This window comes from Raphanus sativus, chromosome 5, assembly GCF_000801105.2.
Source record: "Raphanus sativus cultivar WK10039 chromosome 5, ASM80110v3, whole genome shotgun sequence".
Taxonomy (NCBI): Eukaryota; Viridiplantae; Streptophyta; class Magnoliopsida; order Brassicales; family Brassicaceae; genus Raphanus; species Raphanus sativus.
The window spans coordinates 37156389-37176688 of record NC_079515.1 but is presented as its reverse complement, the minus strand read 5'-3'; the positions used below and the strand labels follow the sequence as shown (position 1 = coordinate 37176688).

At 37.7% G+C, this 20300-nt stretch overlaps 6 protein-coding genes and 1 non-coding gene across 7 annotated transcripts; 5 read left to right on the top strand and 2 right to left on the bottom strand.

Moving 5' to 3' along the window:
- Nucleotides 1-1466: 1466 nt before the first annotated feature.
- Nucleotides 1467-2010, top strand: LOC130512336 (uncharacterized). The gene has a single exon (XM_057010210.1). The coding sequence runs from the start codon at nucleotides 1590-1592 to the stop codon at nucleotides 1872-1874; it is 285 nt and encodes a 94-aa protein (XP_056866190.1). The 5' UTR covers nucleotides 1467-1589; the 3' UTR covers nucleotides 1875-2010.
- Nucleotides 2011-2633: 623 nt separating this feature from the next.
- On the bottom strand, nucleotides 2634-3629 carry LOC130512821 (EPIDERMAL PATTERNING FACTOR-like protein 3). The gene is made up of 2 exons (XM_057011190.1): nucleotides 3302-3629; nucleotides 2634-3038 (listed from the first exon to the last, which is right to left on the bottom strand). The coding sequence occupies exons 1-2, from the start codon at nucleotides 3444-3446 to the stop codon at nucleotides 2788-2790; spliced, it is 396 nt and encodes a 131-aa protein (XP_056867170.1). The 5' UTR covers nucleotides 3447-3629; the 3' UTR covers nucleotides 2634-2787.
- A 745-nt stretch (nucleotides 3630-4374) lies between these two features.
- On the bottom strand, nucleotides 4375-5443 carry LOC108830452 (uncharacterized). Its single transcript, XM_018604049.2, has 3 exons — nucleotides 5130-5443; nucleotides 4765-4858; nucleotides 4375-4581 (listed from the first exon to the last, which is right to left on the bottom strand). Exons 1-3 carry the CDS (start codon nucleotides 5392-5394, stop codon nucleotides 4509-4511), a joined length of 432 nt encoding a protein of 143 aa, XP_018459551.2. The 5' UTR covers nucleotides 5395-5443; the 3' UTR covers nucleotides 4375-4508.
- A 771-nt stretch (nucleotides 5444-6214) lies between these two features.
- LOC108830456 (protein ROOT HAIR DEFECTIVE 3) lies at nucleotides 6215-11813 on the top strand. The gene is made up of 23 exons (XM_018604054.2): nucleotides 6215-6371; nucleotides 6867-7007; nucleotides 7092-7158; nucleotides 7240-7342; nucleotides 7610-7680; nucleotides 7780-7843; nucleotides 7930-7995; nucleotides 8103-8150; nucleotides 8234-8296; nucleotides 8382-8438; nucleotides 8549-8707; nucleotides 8794-8862; nucleotides 8937-9028; nucleotides 9166-9244; nucleotides 9386-9551; nucleotides 9658-9782; nucleotides 9865-10127; nucleotides 10209-10305; nucleotides 10399-10560; nucleotides 10654-10758; nucleotides 10894-10988; nucleotides 11080-11176; nucleotides 11278-11813. Exons 1-23 carry the CDS (start codon nucleotides 6368-6370, stop codon nucleotides 11494-11496), a joined length of 2412 nt encoding a protein of 803 aa, XP_018459556.1. The 5' UTR covers nucleotides 6215-6367; the 3' UTR covers nucleotides 11497-11813.
- Nucleotides 11814-12003: 190 nt separating this feature from the next.
- Nucleotides 12004-13721, top strand: LOC108830458 (uncharacterized). The gene is made up of 6 exons (XM_018604055.2): nucleotides 12004-12331; nucleotides 12463-12531; nucleotides 12646-12704; nucleotides 12878-12938; nucleotides 13020-13073; nucleotides 13246-13721. Exons 1-6 carry the CDS (start codon nucleotides 12047-12049, stop codon nucleotides 13525-13527), a joined length of 810 nt encoding a protein of 269 aa, XP_018459557.1. The 5' UTR covers nucleotides 12004-12046; the 3' UTR covers nucleotides 13528-13721.
- Nucleotides 13722-14197: 476 nt separating this feature from the next.
- On the top strand, nucleotides 14198-17710 carry LOC108830448 (chaperonin CPN60-like 2, mitochondrial). The gene is made up of 16 exons (XM_018604046.2): nucleotides 14198-14343; nucleotides 14433-14454; nucleotides 14676-14807; nucleotides 14894-15053; nucleotides 15158-15333; nucleotides 15424-15519; nucleotides 15619-15723; nucleotides 15813-15899; nucleotides 16020-16190; nucleotides 16291-16437; nucleotides 16531-16626; nucleotides 16708-16807; nucleotides 16883-16986; nucleotides 17079-17184; nucleotides 17284-17362; nucleotides 17451-17710. The coding sequence occupies exons 1-16, from the start codon at nucleotides 14306-14308 to the stop codon at nucleotides 17548-17550; spliced, it is 1719 nt and encodes a 572-aa protein (XP_018459548.1). The 5' UTR covers nucleotides 14198-14305; the 3' UTR covers nucleotides 17551-17710.
- Nucleotides 17711-18219: 509 nt separating this feature from the next.
- Nucleotides 18220-18291, top strand: TRNAW-CCA (transfer RNA tryptophan (anticodon CCA)). The gene has a single exon. It is a non-coding gene; the product is annotated as a tRNA-Trp (tRNA).
- Nucleotides 18292-20300: the final 2009 nt, after the last annotated feature.

The following is a 20300-nucleotide window of genomic DNA, read 5'->3' as shown; positions in this document are numbered from 1 at the left end:
CAAAATCTTAGCATTCTTAATAACAAATAAAATAATTTATAAATACATAAAAGATATAAACATATTTGAAATTAAAATAAATTTGTTAAAAAAATATCTTACACTATTGTTATTTATTTCTATAGTTTAACCCGTGGCCGTATAAATATTTGCTTTCACTTCAATTTTTTCTTTGTTCTAATGATATTACATATATATATATATATATATATATAACATTTTAAAACAAAATTGTTAGCATAACATTTTAAAACAAAAATTTTATTTATTACTTTAAATAATTATATTATGTGAATTTAATCGTCTATTATATCAGAGTGTATCATATAAAAATCTAATATTTATAACTAATTGGACTTATATTATAAAAGTGTTATACTAACAATTTATAAATAAAATATTTTATATTTTATTTATATGATATATAAATTGATTTTGATGTGCGATTTTTATTTAATTATTTTTATTAATAAAAAATATTAAATGTTAACAAAAATCTATAAGGAAATTTATTTTGGTTAAGATTCATTCTATTAAACAAATCTATTATTTAAATTAGGAAAAGACATTAAATACTTAAATCTATCATTTAAATAAGGAAAAGACAAAATTCTCTACTATCTTTGTTACCAAACAAAATTTTTTTTTTTAAAGATTCCTATCCCTATTACCAAAAAGAAGCTTAAAGTACTTCTACTTTAATAAGATAGATATAAAACTGAACCACTCTTAAATCAACGAGTTCCATATCATTCCAAACATATGAGAAAAAATATCCGACTCATTTACAATGTAAGCATACAAAGACCGTGTATGCTTATGCTCATTGATCTTCCAAAAACCAAATAATTGTGGCATAGACCAACATAGACTCATGTTCATAATACTAACTTTACTTCCATATATTTACTCTTCACCAACATCATATCACAACATACACAGTTATGCAAGAACATGATTTTTTTTGTTCAAACAACCAAATAATGGTGGCATATGGTCAGTAAATTTTTTAAATATGTTTTTTATATATTAAATTTTACGAGACTATGTGTATAAGTTTTTTTTTGAAAAAAGACATAACTATGTGTATAAGTTAAAAGGTAAAAGGTGTGACAAGGCAAATTATTATACTAAAAATGAAAAAAGATTAAATACAAACTAATAACAAATACAACACAAATTATAACACTATTAAATTCTATATATATTTACTAAAATATTATATATATGTCTAATATGTATATATATATAAATGTTACACAAAATATATATAATATTATATACACATATTATATATACCATATATTATTAATTGAAATTTGACAAATCAATTTCCGCCCTTTAGGGCGGGTCCTAATATAGTTGTTTAGTTACAACTTACAAGTGGGTCGGGACCTTAGACCAACTCCGCATGAAAATTGTAAATTAATTTCCCAAAAAGACACCTTTAATAATTTGAAAAAAGAAGCAATCATATCGTTAATTTCCTTTTATAAAGTACAATCCAGTTAAAAAAACAGAGACGACTACTCAAAATCACGGAGCCACCACCACCACCACCACCATAGAGAATTCTCTTACAAAGAAAAATGGAACCAACAGCCGCGTCTGGAAACGGCCGAGACGCAGTTGTGGTGAAAGGTTACAGTTTCGACGATTCAGCAGCAGCAGATCAGACAAACGATTACCAGATGAAGGTAAAGAAAAGCAAAAGCGCTTCAAGCGCGGGGTCTAGAAGCTGGAGTTTCAGCGATCCAGAGACGCGGAGGAAGAGGAGAGTCGCTGGCTATAAGGTTTACTCCGTTGAACAGAAGATGAAGGGATCCATTAGAAAGAGCTTCAAGTGGTTCAAAGATGTTATCGGTATTTCTTGAAATAATATCCTCCTTCACTTTCTTTTTATTTCAATATTATATAATATGTAAAACCCAATCAACGAATCTCTTTCTTGCTGAGTGTGTTAAATATCTTGCAAAAACTATATATAAGAATCTCTAGTGAGTTTTTTAATTTTCTAGTGAGTTTTTTAATTTTAGTGTACACTTATTCCCACAAAGAACATTCTACAGTCACTTTGTTTGTTTAATGGATCAACTATGATGTGTTTGGTGGACGTTGTATCACTTGATGCTGCGCTTGTACCACTCATACACCTATATCGGCTTGTTGAATCATCCCAACATCATTGGCACTATCATTTGCTAGCCTGGTTACCTAGAAAACATAGATAAACCAACATAAGTGGTTCAAATCAACAATCAGAAGCTATTATTAGGACTTGTGGTGCATCAGTCTTACAAAGTGCTTTCTGCTTGGGAGAGACACGTCCAACTGCTAGTGCAAGTAATTGATACTAAATATCATCCTCCAAAGCAATATGTAAGTGTCTTCCCATCAATGATCAAAGCAAACGCTGCATGTGAATGTTTCTCTAGTTTGATCATCTGTGAAAGCTATTTATGTTCTGCATTTATGAAGTCACTTAGTCTACTTAGTATCTATTTTAAAAATCCTGAGTATTATCAGCAACATAGAAGAACAACGCACCCTATGCGTCTTCATCTAATATCTTGAGACTAGCTTGGGTCACGTTGCAGAACATAAGTATCAGTTTATACAGGTAGCTCAAAATGGTATGCGAAAAGTTGATTAATGTTTCTCATTTTATATAACTTTCACTCCTTAATTAAACATGAAATGCTGATGATAATTATTTACAAGAGAGTCATGTGAATAATATGAAATATATGTTAAGTTTTTAACAAAGTCTAGTTAAGGAATAATTAATTAAGGGGCACAGTGGCATCTCCAACCCTCAGGTTGGTAATTAGCATAATGAGTAGAGAGGTTAGGAACTGAAGAAATGGAAGGGACTTGGATTGCTTCACATGGCTCGCATCCATAGCATTTCTTCTCACAATTTGGTGGCTTTGATCCTATTCTTCTCTTCTCCATCTCTCCTATCTCTGTTTTCTCATTTGGCTTCAATATAGGTGGTCTCCTAGAGTTGTATTCTGCCGCCTGTGGGCTTAATATCCCTGCATATCCAATATTCTCACTCGGTTTAGTCACTATACTTTAGTGGTTTAGCCAAACGGTTTAGACTCTCTAATAAGTCATTAATTTCTTAAAAGGTAAAAGCAGTTGTAGATTCAACCTAATCTTGTTTTGCAAACAGAAACCAAACAATGTATTTTCTTCACGCTTGAATATCCACATGTATGATTAGCATTATATGCATACATAGTAATGGTTTGATTAGTAGACTCGGAAAGATTAAAAAAAAAAGAAAAAATCAAACCTGGATGAAAAGAAACATGACTGGAAGCAGTAGGTCTGCTTGTTGCACACACCCAGCTCACTACTTGTATCAACGCCATTATAGCCACATACCACTTTCTTATTTCTCCCATTCTCATGATGAAGATAACTTGATGGTTTCTCATGATAAAGATAACTTGATGATGATAATGGCTTTATATAGAAAGCCTGAAAGAGGTAAAGAGGAAGAAGAAGGATACTGAGATCTAAAAGAAGCTTGTGGGTTTTCTTAGGCCTAGTGCCTACAAGATAGGCAAGGTTGTTGCGTATGGGACAAGTCAAGCAAATTTTTTTACCAATCTATTAACTCTTGCCTTCTGATTAAAAAAACTCAAACCGGTTAACCTATGAGCATGTTTTCTCGTTTTCTTCTCAAGTTTTTTTGAATCTTTGGGATTTTACAACTCATTAATGGAACATTTTTTCTGACATTACCGGGTACATGAAGTAAATATTTGAATCAGAAAACAGTTAAGAGAGAGAGAGAGAGAGAGAGAGAGAGTCTTTCGTTTGTCTTGCATAGACTGCAGAGCCATTTTTTTAGCTCTATGGCCTCGTTTCCATTACTAGCAATAAAAGAAATAAACTAGTAGAAATAGGGTTATTTTCTTTATAGTACACCGTACACATGTTCAGTGACAAGAGTTATATTCATGCTGCAAGCGTAGGCAGAAGGCTTGGCTTGATGGTGTCAGATCCAATAAATGATGGAAATGGATAGTTTTATAGTTTAGGATAATGCCAAGCTCACAGCCTCACACGGAGTCTGAAACGTTACTCTAGTTATTTTTTCATAAATGTTGCTTCCTCTTCAGGTTATAGTCGTGTCAGTTTGTAGGATAAGTTCACACTCTTCATATTAAGTGTTCGTCGTCCTTGTACACATATAACTAAGCACGTATGCGTGGAAGATGTATGTAAAATGTAACCGAGCGTCATGTAGAAAATCTTATTCCTTGGTGTAAAGTAGCCATTTAAAAAGGAGTTGAGATTGTTGAAAAACAAAGATAATGGTGATCTTTAAAATTATGAATTTCACTTCCGACTCCGAGATTCAACACAACAGTACATCTATCGTTGTTATTGATGAGATCGAAGTTTCAGATTTTTTAGGCTGGAAAGACGCAAGGAAGATACTTATCCGGCCTAATCTGATAGATTCATAGAAAGGACTAAAGAGAGATATTCTAGGCCGTGACTCTGTGACGCCCTTTTGCTATTCTCCGAGCTATGACTCTCCGTCCACCTTTGGTTGCTTTGCTGTTCATATTCAAGACATTCACTAATCCAATGAGTTAACAGTTTGGTCGGTCAAACACCATGCACAAACGAAGAGTGCTACATAACGAAATCCTCCAATGTGAATGAGAAAAGAGCAATGATTTTTTTTTTCATACGAATAGAAACAAGGACTCTATTCATGGACTAAAATAAGAGACATACCGGGCAAAGAATCCATGGTTACGTTTGCGCCTGATAGTGCTAGGTTGGAATGTCCTCTTGGGAAATAGAAGCAATGGCTCGCTTGATGGATCGACTACATCACCAAGTCCAAAGATAATTAGGCAGTCATCAAGTACTTCCACTAGCAGTAAATTGGACAATAACAAGAATAAACAACCTAAAGGTTCTGTCTTTAATCTTTTTTCTACTGTGTGAGCACATGAGCAAGTAAGATAACTTTCTCATTCCAATCAAAGATCAAATCTTTAGAAACAGAACAATGATCAGGACCAGACTAATGCTCAAATCATCATAATCATCATGTACCCTAACAATCATTGTAAGAGAGCAGAGAAGTACAGTACCTTCTGGTAAGAAGAAGTCGAGCGAAGGAAGACCAGAAGGGTGAAGAAACCCACGTTCCGTTAATTCCTGAAGCGTAGCACTTTCGCTTAGCGAGTTCTGTAGAATCGTCAACGACGGGAAAAAACACGGCGGGAGTTCTTGTCGCCGCTGAGGAGCTATCTGCTGAAACGATCTCAGATTGTTCTGCACAAGGTTTGTCGTTGGCTTCGATAGAAAACGATTCATTAGCGAAGCTCCAGACCTGATTAGGGTTTTGGCAGCCATTGTCTTCTCCGAGATTACTGCAATTGATCTCTGAGCTCACCTCACTATCTCTCTCTCTCTCTCTCTCTCTCTCTCTCTCTCTCTCTTCTCTTCGAAGACGAAATCTAGATGGGCTTTGGGCCGGAAGGCCCAGTTTAATAAGCAAACATACGATTAAATGGTAGTAGCATTATGGTAATTTATCAAGATATTAGAAGGGCCTCTTTTGGGCCTCATTTCTAACTTGGTTAAAACCGTCGATGTACATAAATAAATCATAGTAATAATTTATAAATAGTATGACGTTGAAAAACGATCTGACCCCACTACAGTCGTCAACGAGAAGCACTCGGACGGTGTAACCTCCACGTTGTCGCTATGCCGGAGCTGATCACACCGCCCAACTTTAGCAAAAGGTGAAGAGGCGGCTAAGTGGATCCCACTAAAACTTGGGCTTTTGTGTGGGACCCATCACTGTCCAGCCACACATCAGTGTGTATATGCTGCCCTGCCCACGTGGGTCCCAATTTCTCTTTTTAGACGACTAATGTAATGAGTATATCATAATTTCTTTGATTTAAAGTGATTTTTTACCTGAAATTGTTCTTTTCCTCAAGCTGGGAATTATTAATGAATTAAGATTTTATCTAATTTTTGTAGGTAATACTACTTTATTATTTTAAGAAGAAAGTTAACTGGACCTGAACTTATAAATTAATCGGTAAATATTGGGGTAAAAAAAATAAAGTACTATAAATTATAAAAGGTAGAGATATTCGTTGTAAAAATTAAAAAAAAAAAAATCAATTTCTGGCATTTTTTTATTGGTTGTTGTCAAATAAAGAAAGAAGGTCGTATGGTATGACCTTAACCAGAACCAGTCGTCTTAAAGCAGCGGTACTGCTGCATCATAAGCCCTCTCGACTTCCCTTCTTCAGATCTCTGTCCCTCTTCTTTCATCACTCTGTCTGATCTGAGGCATCGTTGTGCGACAATGGGTATTTTTACTTATACATCTCTATCTCTCTCTGCTGCTCCATTAATGTTCCTGATCTCGTGGATCCGTTTTTCTCTTTTTGATCTGATCAGTTTTCGTTTTTTTTTGTGCTGATCCATAAAGCGTTATTCGTTTTCGATTTCAGTTTGTTTTGTAAGCTCTGTAGTTTAGGGTTTGTTTATCTGATCTATCTGCTGTATATCTCTTTGCTCACAAGGTGTTAGATGAGTGTCAATGGTTATCTAGAGGTTGGATTTGCTTGGTTAATATCGAAATTTAGGATCTTATAATTGAAAAAAATCTGAAATTTGGTTAGGGGTTTTTCTGGGTTTAAAGTAAAAGTCTAAACTTTGAAGTAGTCCTGTATCGAGTACATGCAAGACTAGGTTTCAGATTCAGCTGTTTTACATGCGGGAAAGATCTTGATTTGTTCAGAGACGGTCTGATCTTTACATGTACGTAGTTTGCTTATTTTGTTGTATTGTAATAAATGCAGATGCGGCCTGCTCTACCCAGCTTATCGATGGAGATGGTACCTTTAATGTTTCCGGGGTTGATAATTTTATCAAGGAGGTTAAACTGGAAGAATGTGGTCTTTCCTATGCGGTTGTATCCATCATGGGTCCTCAGAGTAGTGGTATGTAATGCAAAAGCTTTTTGCTTCTTCTGGATCCTTGTGTTTGGGCTGATTTTGAAGTTATTATTATGGTTGGATTTGCAGGGAAGAGTACGCTCTTGAATCATTTGTTTGGAACGAACTTTAGAGAAATGGATGCTTTTAGAGGAAGGCATGTCCTGCTCTTTGTGGGAAGAATGCTTTGCTTTTAATTTAAGATGATACTTCAACCCTTGAGTTTCCTTGTTTTCAGGTCCCAGACGACTAAGGGTATCTGGATTGCTAGATGCGCTGGTATTGAGCCTTGCACCGTTGTGATGGATTTGGAGGGTACTGATGGGAGAGAGCGTGGAGAGGTGTGTAGCCTCGCTCCTTGTCATATATGGGTCTTTGCTTTCTTTTTTTTTATCAAGCACCAGTTAATATAATCTTACTTTGAGCTTTTGCACTGATTTTAAGTGACCTTGATGAAGTTTGACTTGTAATGGTTAGAGTCTAAACTTGGTTTCTCGCGCTGTGTGAATTTTAGTGAGCCCACACAAAAAAAAAATCTTTATATATGAAGAAGTATGTCAGTACAGAATCGCTTACTTACGTACAGTTTCCTTTTTTTTGGCTGTTAGGATGATACTGCTTTCGAGAAACAGAGTGCTCTATTTGCACTTGCTGTTTCAGACATAGTTCTCATAAACATGTAAGTTGTTTTTCTGTACTCTACTTTCTTCTATAGATAGCAAGACATTCTTTTCTGTCTCTATCTTATAACAAACTGGCTCTCGGATGTATAATGCAGGTGGTGTCATGATATTGGTCGGGAGCAAGCAGCAAATAAACCTCTTTTGAAGACTGTATTCCAGGTAAGTGTCTGCATTCTTCTTATCAGGATGAGTTATCGCTGATCTGATTCTTAACACTATTCGCTTTTCCTGTTACATGCGATCAGGTTATGATGAGGTTATTTAGTCCGCGGAAAACGACTTTGATGTTTGTCATAAGAGATAAAACACGGGTATGTATTTGTGTTTCTGCATATAGTTAGTGGTAGCTTGCACTTTGTTATTTCTTTTCTTCTTCATTCTGTTTTGTGGATTATAAGTTGTGGGTGAATATTTGCAGACACCATTGGAAAATTTAGAACCAGTGCTAAGGGAAGACATTCAAAAGGTAAAATAATGAGACAGTCTTTAGTTTTTCTGTTTGTTTGACTATGTAATCCCTTATACCTTATATCTTGTCTTTAAATGCAGATCTGGGATGCAGTCCCCAAGCCTCAAGCACACAAAGAAACTCCACTTAGTGATTTCTTCAATGTGCGTTTGCTTTACCATTTTATAAGACTTAGTATCACTCTTCTTTTGCTAGGATCAAGGAATGAAGCTGTTTCTTGTGTGACAGGTTGAAGTAATTGCTCTCAATAGTTATGAAGAAAAGGAAGAGCTATTCCTAGAGCAGGTTCATTCGAATTTTAGGATAACTCCAGGGTTACCTTAGTATTTTACTAAACAGATGGTTTTGTATTTGATACTAATGCTTTTCCAATATATTTTTTTGGTAAATGAAAGGTTGCTAGTTTGAGACAACGGTTCTTCCACTCTGTCGCACCTGGCGGGCTTGCTGGTGATAGACGAGGAGTTGTCCCTGCTAATGCGTTTGCTTTTAGCGCAAAACAGATGTGGCAAGTCATCAAAGACAACAAAGACTTGGACCTCCCAGCCCACAAGGTAATTTTTGCTTGCTAAAGGCTCTCCCCCATGACCCGTCATTGTTCCTTCTTGTCCTGTTATTTATATGCTGCCTATATGCGCAGGTCATGGTAGCAACTGTGCGATGCGAGGAAATTGCCAATGAAAAGTTTGCTAGTTTTATTGCGAATGAGGTGAATTTTCTTAATACTGTCTTTACGTTTTATCCTACTCAGTGACTTCGTCGTTAATATTTAACATTGTATAGAATTGGCGTGAACTGGAAGAAGCTGTACAGTCTGGTCCTGTTTCTGGATTTGGAAAAAAGCTGAGCTCAATCCTCCAGTCTTGCTTATCAGAGTAAGAATTTCGTGCTGAATTGTCCTATACAGTTTTCTTGTGTTCCGGCTTTATTGAATTATAGTTTTCTTATGCAATTATTAGATTCTAGAACAGTAGGAATTTCCTTTTCATGTGTGTCCTAATGGTTGTCATAGGTATGACACAGAAGCAACATACTTTGAAGAAGGTGTAAGATCATCCAAGAGACAACAGCTGCAAGAAAAATTATTGCAAGTAATGCATATACTCTTAACTTGTGACTGTTATACTCGTGTTTTGTGCAATCACTGCGTCACCTGGAAAAATGCAGACTGACATCGTTGTAAAGATTAGATACCTATTATTAGGCAGTCATTTTCTTATTGTCCTATGCAGTTTGTTCAACCAACTTTCCATGACTTGCTTGGACATTTGAGATCTGGAGCACTTGAAAATTTCAAGGATGCTTTTGAGAAAGCCTTGAATGCTGGAGAAGGCTTTTCATCATCAGCGGATGTATGCGCTCAGTCTTGCGTGTCTAATTTTGATAAAGGATGTGAAGGTATAGCTTATTGTTGTTGTCACTGGTAAAAATATTGTGATGTGTAGGATAAGTACTAAAGATATCCGACATTAATTCGAATCACTGAAAAAATGTTTTGTTGCAGAGGCGGTTATTGAACAAGCAGAATGGGATACATCTAAAACTCGGGAAAAGCTTCAGCGTGACATTGAAGCCCATATCTCTTCTGTACGTACTGCAAAGCTGTCTGAACTGACTACTCTGTATGAGGTAAATAGAATTCTTAAGCAGAATAAAGCCTTACAGGTGTCAACATCTCTCTGGACTTCCTAATGGATAATCGTCATCGCAGTCAAAACTAAACGTAGCATTATCTGGACCGGTGGAAGCTCTTTTGGATGGAGCTAATGATGAAACATGGCCAGCAATAAGAAAGCTACTCAAACGAGAAGGAGAATTGGCTGTCTATGGTCTATCCGACGCATTATCTGGATTCGACATGGACGAAGAAACACGGAATAAAATGCTCACTGACCTTGAGAACTATGCACGTGGTATTGTTGAAACCAAGGCTAAGGAAGAGGCTGGAAGAGCGTTGATGCGCATGAAGGATAGGTGACACCATTATACTACTTTGTCATTATTCATAGCTTCCGTCTTGTATACAGCTTTCTGATTAAACAAATTTCTATCCAGGTTTACTACAATCTTCAGCCATGATTCTGATTCAATGCCACGCATTTGGACTGGAAAGGAGGATATCAGAGCAATCACCAAAATGGCTCGTTCTGCAGTATGAACCCTATCTTATAGCTCTGATTCTTTGACTCTTATCAAAAAATTCTCCAGATTTTGATGTTACACCCTTGTTCTTTTTTTTCAATAGTCATTGAAGCTGCTGTCTGTTATGGCTGTTATCCGCTTGGATGATGAACTCGACAATATTGAGAAGACACTGACTCTCGCTCTGGTTAATTCTACAAATAACAATGCTACTAGCAAGAGCATCAGCACAATTGATTCACTCGCTTCAAGCACTTGGGAGCAGGTGACTTAAACCTCACTCAGTGTTTATAAGGAAAAATAATATGGTCTTACCTTCTTATTGCTCGATGTCTATTCTTACCTTCTTATTTATCAGGTTGCACTAGAAAAGACGTTGATCACACCTGTACAGTGTAAATCACTGTGGAGACAATTCAAAAACGAAACAGAGTATACTGTTACACAGGCTATTTCTGCACAGGTACGCTGATGATTATTAAATGTTATAAAGATATGTTATTAGAACTCTCTTTTTTCTCGCTTGGTGGTTCACAAGCTATAACACACTACAAAGTTTTAGAGGTTTAAATCTGAATAGAGTTGCATTGTATTTCAGGAAGCTAACCGACGGAATAACAACTGGTTGCCACCTCCATGGGCAATCCTTGCATTGGTCGTTCTTGGATTTAATGAATTTATGACTCTCTTAAGGTTCTCTTTACTCATTCTTTTGAATTGACTCTGTTTTTTCGTATAAAGGAGCTTCTCTCCACTCACCTCTCCCTTTCTTCTCTTGTGGCAGAAATCCTCTATGGCTCGGTGTTCTTTTCGTCGGATACCTTGTTTCCAAAGCCTTGTGGGTGCAGTTAAATATCTCAGGAGAGTTCAGCAATGGAGCGGTATGAGCTAGCTTTCCAACATCCTTAGTTCCACTGTTCTTCAGTTTATTCTCATTTATAATCTCTCTGAAATGCAAATGTTCATCTTTGATCAACAACAGCTACCTGGACTCCTTTCTTTGTCAACCAAGTTCCTTCCAACGGTCATGAATCTCCTTAAGAAACTCGCTGAAGAAGGACAAGCTCCATCCACAAATACCAACCAGAGTTCTATGAACTCCTCAGCTCAATCCGAAGTTACAACTAATGGAGAAAGCAGCAGCAGCAGCAGCTCTGGTTCGTCTCCAGCGAAACGCGTTCCCATTGACACAAGTTCATAGAACAAAGAACTAGATAAGCTTAAGCTGTTGTTTGTCCGAGAGCCCACGATACCTAGAAACTTTTAAATTTCCTTACCCTTACAAAAGGGTAGCTCTCAGTTTTGGTGTTTGATCAGAGGGATTCACCGAGAGTCATACGTTTATGTCTCCGAAGGCATTGGTTCCCTCTTGCAGGTGCCAAAGCCGTCGTCTTGTATGTTCCTAGACAAAGATTCGGATGCAGACAGAAACATAGTCATGCTTTGTTTGCGAGTTATGTATTAATGTGGTTTATTGTATCTGAAGAAAGAATGTGAAACTTAAGATTGGTTTGTTGATTGAAGAGAGTTTCAGTTCTCAATACAATGGTACTGCAAGTTGTTTCACTTAGTTTTCAACTTGAAACATAAAGATGGTTTCGGACATGATGATCAGACCAGGCATGAGAAATGGTCTGAATAATAAATGGGCCTAGATATTGACAATTTGGGCCCAAGTGATTTTATTTTCAAAGCGTGCTGGAGTAACATTATCTGCGAAGGAAGGAAGGAAGTAGGTTGGCTCGGGAAGAATGGGGAGTTGCGGCCGGAGCAGTCTGAACTTCATAATAGCTTCAAGGCCGTTTCATCTCCAGCATCGGTCAAGTGACCGTCTCTTGCCTTCTCTTGGCTTAACTCATCTCAACCTCAAGCGCAGGCTCTCTCTATCCATCACCTCATTTACCACCAAGATTCTGTCTCCTCCTCCTCTCTCGGACAAGGAAAAGAGAAGTAATGCCCTGCCGCGTGGGGCAGGGGAAGGAGTTAAAGAAGATGCGAGGAGTAAGCTGCTTCAAGTAGTCTTGGTCTCTCCACAGGTTAGGTTCCATCATCAAGAACCACTGAACACATAAACGTTACTACTGCATTGTTTTAGTTTGGTTTTGCCTTCTTCAGAAACTTGTGGGAGCTTATATAGATATCTACTGGTTTCTCCTTCCTTTGACAGATTCCTGGAAACACAGGTTGCATTGCAAGAACATGTGCAGCTTCAGCTGTTGGTCTGCATTTAGTCGGGGTACATTCATGTTATCTCCTTATTATATAGTTTATTCATTGTTTCCAAGTGTTCATCAAAACTCCCCTAAAGTTAGTAAGTTATGTAACCTTCATCTGATGCCTCCTGCTTCAGCCATTAGGTTTTCAAGTGGATGACGCCAAAGTAAAGCGAGCTGGTTTGGATTATTGGCCGTATCCTCCCAACCTATATTTAGTTATGCTCTTTTGTTGGCCTTTGACTGTCCCCTGCATAAGCAACTCATCTTGTTGTTATTAAAAGGCTAGAGGTTGTGAGATACTGAGATTCATGTGTGATGTATGTGCTTTCGTTAGCCTTCTTTTTCTTCTTAACTTGAAGCATTTAGCTATGTGGTTGTCAAAGCACACAGCTCATGGGCTGAGTTTCAAGAATATTTCAGGCAACAGGTTTCTCCATCACCTCTCTCCACTACTACTTTAAGTTCCCTGGATATGGTGTCTGACTTGTTATGTCTATGTTTGTCTTAGGAGGGAGAGAAACGGATGATAGCTTTCACAAAAAGAGGAACAAAAACACACTCAGTAAGTTGCGTATCCCCTAGACCTCTCTGCGTTTGTTAGGAATATCCATTTAGCATTTTGAGTAGCTGAAAAAAACGGTTAAAAAAGTTGAAATGAGTCCGTTGCATGTCTGAACAGCATCAAGAGAGAGTGATGTGTTCTCAACTGTCACAACTTGATTTGATTGATGCAGGACTTCTCTTACAGAAGAGGCGATTACCTCTTGTTCGGGTCAGAGACAAGTGGTCTACCTCCTGAAGCGCTGTCAGACTGCAAAGACGAGAAATACGGAGGGGGGACCATACGTATACCGATGGTGGAAACGTATGTGAGATGTTTGAATCTGTCGGTAAGTGTAGGGGTTGCTGTGTATGAAGCGTCCAGACAGCTTAACTATGAGCAAATCGAGTGTGCACCTGAAGGAGATTCTGTGAACGGTGAAGAACCATTGTTTGCAGATGATATTTTTGCTTGATACATTTTGCAACAAAAATAAAAGAGGGACAACACAAGAGGCATGATAGTCATAGCCATAGGTGGATGGAAACTTCACTTTTTTGGCCAATTTTTTAAGCTGATTATCCTTTTCATCATATCAAAACCTAAGTATGGGGATGACAGCTTTTCAGTTTCGAATTTTAGAATTAGAAGTACCTTATTTCTATTTGATATTATCTGGCCTTAGGCTCCCTGAGTTCTAGCAACCAAGCGTTATAAAACTTTGCCAGACAACTTATGACTGAACAGGAAAGAAACAGTTGTTTTATGTGAACCAAACTGTTAGCAGAGTATAAGCGGACTTGTCAAAATAAGTAACAGCAGTGGATGAGCAGTACACAACGTATGGGCTTTGAGGTATCAAGGCATACTAGAGTTCAATGAACTCCTCAGCTCAATCAGAGGTAACTAACAAGCCAATGTAGCAATGGTGCCTCTTTCACGTGTGAAAGCCACCGTCTTGTCTCAAAAATTCTGATTCAGACCAAAGTATACTCGTTGGAACAAGAGCTCCATTAAAGAAAAACGAAAAATTTGGGCCATTAGAATGTAAAATGGGCCTAAGGCAATGAACAACACAGCTAGCTAATCTTGGAGTTGCAGAAACAGAGCTGACCCATGAAGACAGAAAGTTCCAGACTTTTTGCCCTTCTTTCCTAAATAATTCCTCGGCTTATTCTCTTTCTGATCGTGTCTCTAAACCCTAAACCCTTCGAAGCCCCCTCTCTGTCTCTCTACTTTGTCCGCAAGCGAAAATGTACAGAGTGCTGTCAAAGTTATCTTCTTCAATTGGGTACGTTTGATTCACTCAGCTTATTCTTATTACTTAAACTCTTCTCGATCGATTCGAACTCATCTTTCTGGGTTTGATTGTCTTTGCAGCTCCTCTACTTCCCGGAAACTGGTGAGTCTCGTTAACTTCTATAGATCTTCTTTCAAATTTTGATTACCTTTCTTTTATTGGGCATTGCATCACAAAGTTTCTACCTTTAAGCTTCTGAGATTTGCAAACATTCTCTGTTTTAATCGGTCCAAATGCTGTAAAATGATTTAGCTTACGTTGTCCAAACCTATAATAGTTATATAAGACATGTGTGTGTTTGGTGTTCTCTTTTCACCACAAAGGTTTCGGGAAGGATTATAAGCAGCAGAAACTATGTGGCTAAGGATATCAGTTTTGGGATTGGTGCTCGTGCTGCTATGTTGCAAGGTGTTTCCGAGGTTGCTGAAGCCGTCAAAGTCACTATGGGACCAAAGGTATATATACATATATATATATGTTTTGTTCTAGAAAAAAGTTGTTAAATTCGTTAATTTTAAATTGGTTTCGGTGGTGGTGTTAGGGAAGAAATGTGATAATTGAGAGCAGTTATGGCGCACCGAAGATCACAAAAGATGGTGTCACCGTGGCCAAAAGTATTTCGTTTGAGTCGAACGCTAAGAATATGGGTGCTGAGCTCGTTAAACAGGTCGCTAATGCCACTAACAAGGTTGCTGGAGATGGTAAATTGACTAGATTCCCTCTCTTTGAGTTAAAAACATCTTTGATAAGTTCTTACTATGCAGAGAGTCTTAACTTGTGTTTACTTCTTTTTGTGTTATAAAAGGTACCACTTGTGCGACCGTTTTGACTCAGGCGATACTCACCGAAGGTTGCAAGTCAGTGGCTGCTGGTGTGAATGTGATGGATTTGCGTAGTGGTATAAACATGGCAATTGATGCAGTTGTCTCTGATTTGAAAAGCAGAGCTGTTATGATTAGCACCCCAGAAGAGATCACACAGGTGATTTTGAAAGCACATTCATTCTCCTTGTACTTTTTTCATATGCCGAGACAGAAGTTGATCTCTTATTGCATTTTACTATGTTGATAGGTTGCTACTATATCTGCAAACGGAGAGCGTGAGATTGGGGAATTAATTGCAAGAGCCATGGAGAAAGTTGGAAAGGAAGGGGTTATAACTGTTGCTGTAAGCTAACTTTGCTTCTCCTGCCTCGTTTACTGCATCCGATGATGATTGACTTATTGATATAACTCATACATTGTCTTTTTTTTTTAAACTACGCAGGATGGGAATACTTTAGAGAACGAGCTAGAAGTAGTGGAAGGAATGAAGCTAGCCAGAGGTTACATCTCTCCTTATTTTATCACAGATGAGAAGACTCAGAAATGCGTAAGTTCATATCTTTCTGTTTGTGTTTGGTCTGATGATGTGAAGGGCAAAGAAAGGTTATTGGACTAAAATATGCTTTGTTTTTTCAGGAGCTTGAGAATCCCATCATCCTCATCCATGAGAAGAAGGTTTCAGACATGAACTCGTTGTTGAAAGTTCTAGAGGCAGCTGTGAAGGTAAATATACCTTCGTGGATTACATAAGTTCGAAAGTCCGTTTTGTAGAAAAAGTTTGCTATTAGAATTAGAAGTACCGCTGCTCACTTGTTTTCTCTTTTATCGATTGTGGTTGTGCAGAGCAGCAGACCACTTCTTGTTGTAGCAGAAGATGTAGAGAGTGATGCATTAGCTATGCTGATTCTCAATAAGCATCATGCTGGGCTTAAGGTATGCGCTATCAAGGCTCCAGGTTTTGGTGACAACAGGAAAGCAAGCTTAGATGATCTTGCAGTTCTTACTGGTGCAGAGGTAAAAAAAAAAAAAAAAAATTCTCAGGACACAACATGTGTTTATGTTAGTCTCACGTTTTATTTTTATTGCATTTTCTAACTCACTGGTTTATGCACAGGTTATCTCTGAGGAGCGCGGTCTAACTCTTGACAAGATTCGTCCTGAATTGCTTGGAACTGCGAAGAAGGTCACAATCTCTCGTGATGATACTCTCATCCTCCACGGTGGTGGCGACAAGAAGCTAATTGAAGAAAGATGTGAAGAGGTACATATGGTTGTTTCTTACACTATCTCTACCCACGAATCTTGATCATTCTAATACAGTAACATCAATACGTTTTGTACTCATGGTGTACAGTTAAGATCAGCAAATGAAAAAAGCACATCCACATTTGATAAAGAGAAAACGCAAGAACGACTCTCAAAACTATCAGGTGGTGTTGCAGTCTTCAAGGTTAGTCAATCACCCATCAATCCTTTTTTTTAGAACTCTTACATGGCTAAGTAGCTGATATGTGTCTGGTTATTACATTAGGTGGGAGGAGCAAGTGAAGCTGAAGTTGGAGAAAGAAAAGACAGAGTCACTGATGCTTTGAATGCTACAAGAGCAGCCGTAGAAGAAGGCATCATACCTGGTAAGTAAATACTAATTACTATCTGTTTTCTCTCTATACTTGCTCTAATTGTTTATGTCATCATGATACTTTTAGGTGGTGGTGTGGCTTTGTTATATGCTACAAAAGCTTTAGACAACCTTGAAACTCATAACGAGGATCAAAGAAGAGGTGTTCAGATAGTTCAGAATGCTCTCAAGGTTTAATCTCTTAACTTTCTTCCAATGAAAAAAATCTCTCTGTCGAAAAACTATGAATGAACCGTGACAAGAAGTTTGGTAATCTTTTGTAGGCTCCTGCTTTGACAATAGCTGCAAATGCTGGTTACGATGGTTCTTTAGTGGTTGGCAAGTTACTAGAGCAAAACGATTGCAATTTCGGTTTCGATGCTGCCAAAGGTGAGAGTAGTAATAATAGTGTCTTTATATCTCAAAACGCAAATATCATCATCAGCCGTCTGAATGTTTCTGTCGTTTTTTTTGTTTTTTTTTGTATAGGTTCGTATGTTGATATGGTGAAAGCTGGAATCATAGACCCGGTCAAGGTTATCAAAACCGCATTAACCGATGCTGCTAGGTAAAACCGTTGTTGCTTTTTTAGAAGTAAAAGTAAAAAACTAAGTTTATGATTCATGGTGTTTTTTCTTTTGCTTCTTGTATCGCAGCGTTTCTTTGCTGTTGACAACAACAGAGGCCTCAGTGCTTGTGAAGGGAGAGGAGAAAACTCAAAAGCATGTCCCTGATATGGCTGGCATGGGCATGTGATGATTTAGCCTTCCTTCGCTACAAAAAAAAAAAGCATTCAAATTAAAGCCTTCTCTTTTTTTTTGTCCTACAAAGTTGTAGACTTTCTCGTCGATTTAAATTGCTTACAAAGTTGATCTTTGATCTAAATTAGTAGTTATCAACATTGTGGAATGCCAACTAGTATCTGTGGTCAAAGAATTGATTTTTAAACAGGCAAAAGAGACTGTTTTTTCTTCATCAAGAACCTCTGTTTTCACTTAGGGGATAAAGCCACCGTTTTTACCAAAGCAAAGACTTATATAGGTTTACAGAATCTTTCGGACCATGAGAACTGGAACAACGACCAATGTCGGATTGTTTTGGTAAATATTACTTCAAAACTAAACCAATAAACTATTGCAAAAACTCTGACAGGTTGAAAAATGGTATTTCTTCGTGAAACATGTAGACTCTGTGTTTCGTGCAGATGTGAATCCGAAAACTTCATTTAGGGTTCCAAACAACAAAAAGAAGAAACGAAATTCAGAAGAACAAAACGCAGAAAAGCCTAAAAAGGAAACACAAAGAAATGTGATGTGTTTCGTTGTTACAATATCTTTGGATCCAAGGGATACCGAAATCAAGTTTAAATGAGAGGAATGTAATTAAACAATACTAAAAACCAATAAGTGAGAGTAATTAGCATCCGGATCCGTGGCGCAATGGTAGCGCGTCTGACTCCAGATCAGAAGGTTGCGTGTTCGATTCACGTCGGGTTCAAAATCCCGAACTCTATCCGGTAATTTTTTCATGTGTTGGCTTTTTTTGCTGCATTGCATCTGATTCAGGATTCCTACTTAGCTTAATAAAAGCTTACAGAGGAATTCAAATCCGGTTTGATTCACTACAATTTTCTTTTAACTCGTTTACTTTTAACTGGTATGATTGAAGTTGATACCCAGTTTGATTATATCACAATTCACACGTTCACTTATACACGCAAGCCTCAGTTCTTCAAAACATGGAGTCAACTAAGCACTAGAAACTTTTAAGCAGTGTATCTTTCCTTTTTCTCCATAGATCAGGACAATACACCCATCTTCATCATTTTGGATGAAAATGTAATTTGTTAAAAGATAATGAAAAGATGGTTTCAGGAAGCTAAGGCAGCCCTGAAATATAAGTATTTTGTATGTATGAAATTAAATGATTGGTTACAAAGTTATAGAACTTTTACAAGCATTATTACTGTATATAACATTACGATTTGTAAGAGTACGTTATTTTTCATATGCAAACAAAAACAAATAAGTCAATAGTGATTGTGGGATCACTTCATTAAAACGAGACAAAAAGCAAACCTTACAAAATACAAATGCCACACTCATCATGACATTGACAAATTCATGGGTCCTTCTGTATTTGACACCTTCTTCTTTTCCCAAATTGATATTTATAAAAGCCCAAAGGCCAGAGTTACACTACAACCCAGAAAATCAAAGCCCATTAGCCAAAAAATCACAGACGGCCCGGCAAATAAACACACAAATACTAGAAGACTCAAGCCCACAAGACCGAAACCCAATCCACGACCGACACCACTCTCCACGTGCAGCCATCCCCCAAAAGAAGGCGCCACGCGTCGCATCCACAACGGATCGATCGACACCGCTCTGCATCACCGATGCACGCCGCGGTCGGAACCCTCGAACCGTCGGAGCCGAGTAGACTTAATTTCGGAGCACGCCGGAGAGTGCGTCTACCTCTTCGTGATCTTCGACTGGCTCTAGACATGGAAAGTTTCATTAGGACTAATCCGAGATCTTCATCCACCGCCATCGAAATCAACCTCAAACACTTCATCTTCCTGAGCACTGTTACCTTCCATCGAGAGCATCAAACAAAGACCGAGAGCTCCTCGTGAAACCACCTCTCAACCAACCAACGGATCAACACCAAACAAAACCGCTAAACCCTAATAGAGCCGCCGTCGACGATAGAGTCTTACCGACACGGAAACTAAAGCCGCGCGCTCACCTTTGACGGAAAGATGCAACGCCGGTAGACGGAGCCGAACGCCCACCGCAAGAGGGATGCGACGCCGGAAGCAAAAGGGACTTCTTTTACACAAGCTTGGAAACAAAGGAGACTAAATCACGATTACGACCGGACCGACAGTGGTTGTGGGAGTCCACGCCATCGGCCGGAACGGATGGGTTCACCGGAAGTTTTTCTCTCTCTAAAACTCTCTCAAGTTTTTTCTCTCTTGATGTTTTTCTCTCTTGATTTGATGGAGACTATCGTATTTGACACCTTTTACATCTATATTTTTTTATTATTTTGGACGACATAAACGATCTGGTCTTGTGGTATATAATTCTTTTGCTCAGATTCATAAAAATAAATAAATCAAAAGGTTATATGAATACACCTCTCTCCAAAAAAAGAAAAAAAAAAGAATACACCTCTCAGTAGTGATCATATGCTAGCTCTACACTCTGAATAACTAGTAGTAGTTAACTGATGACTACTATTCAATCGAACTTGTTGAACCTGCATTTTCGATAGAATTTTTCTCGCTAATTATAGCCCTTTCTTCTACTTCTATCATGTGATTCCAATGAAATATTTTATGATTTTCGTCTTTGTTGTAAATTATGTCACTAGAATCATATTATAGGTTTTCCCCAGTATATAACAAATGCATAAATAGCTTTTTTGAAAAACATTGTCAAATGGTTGCATTTTTGAATTGTTGATTTTGAATTTTACAATTTACAAAAGATACC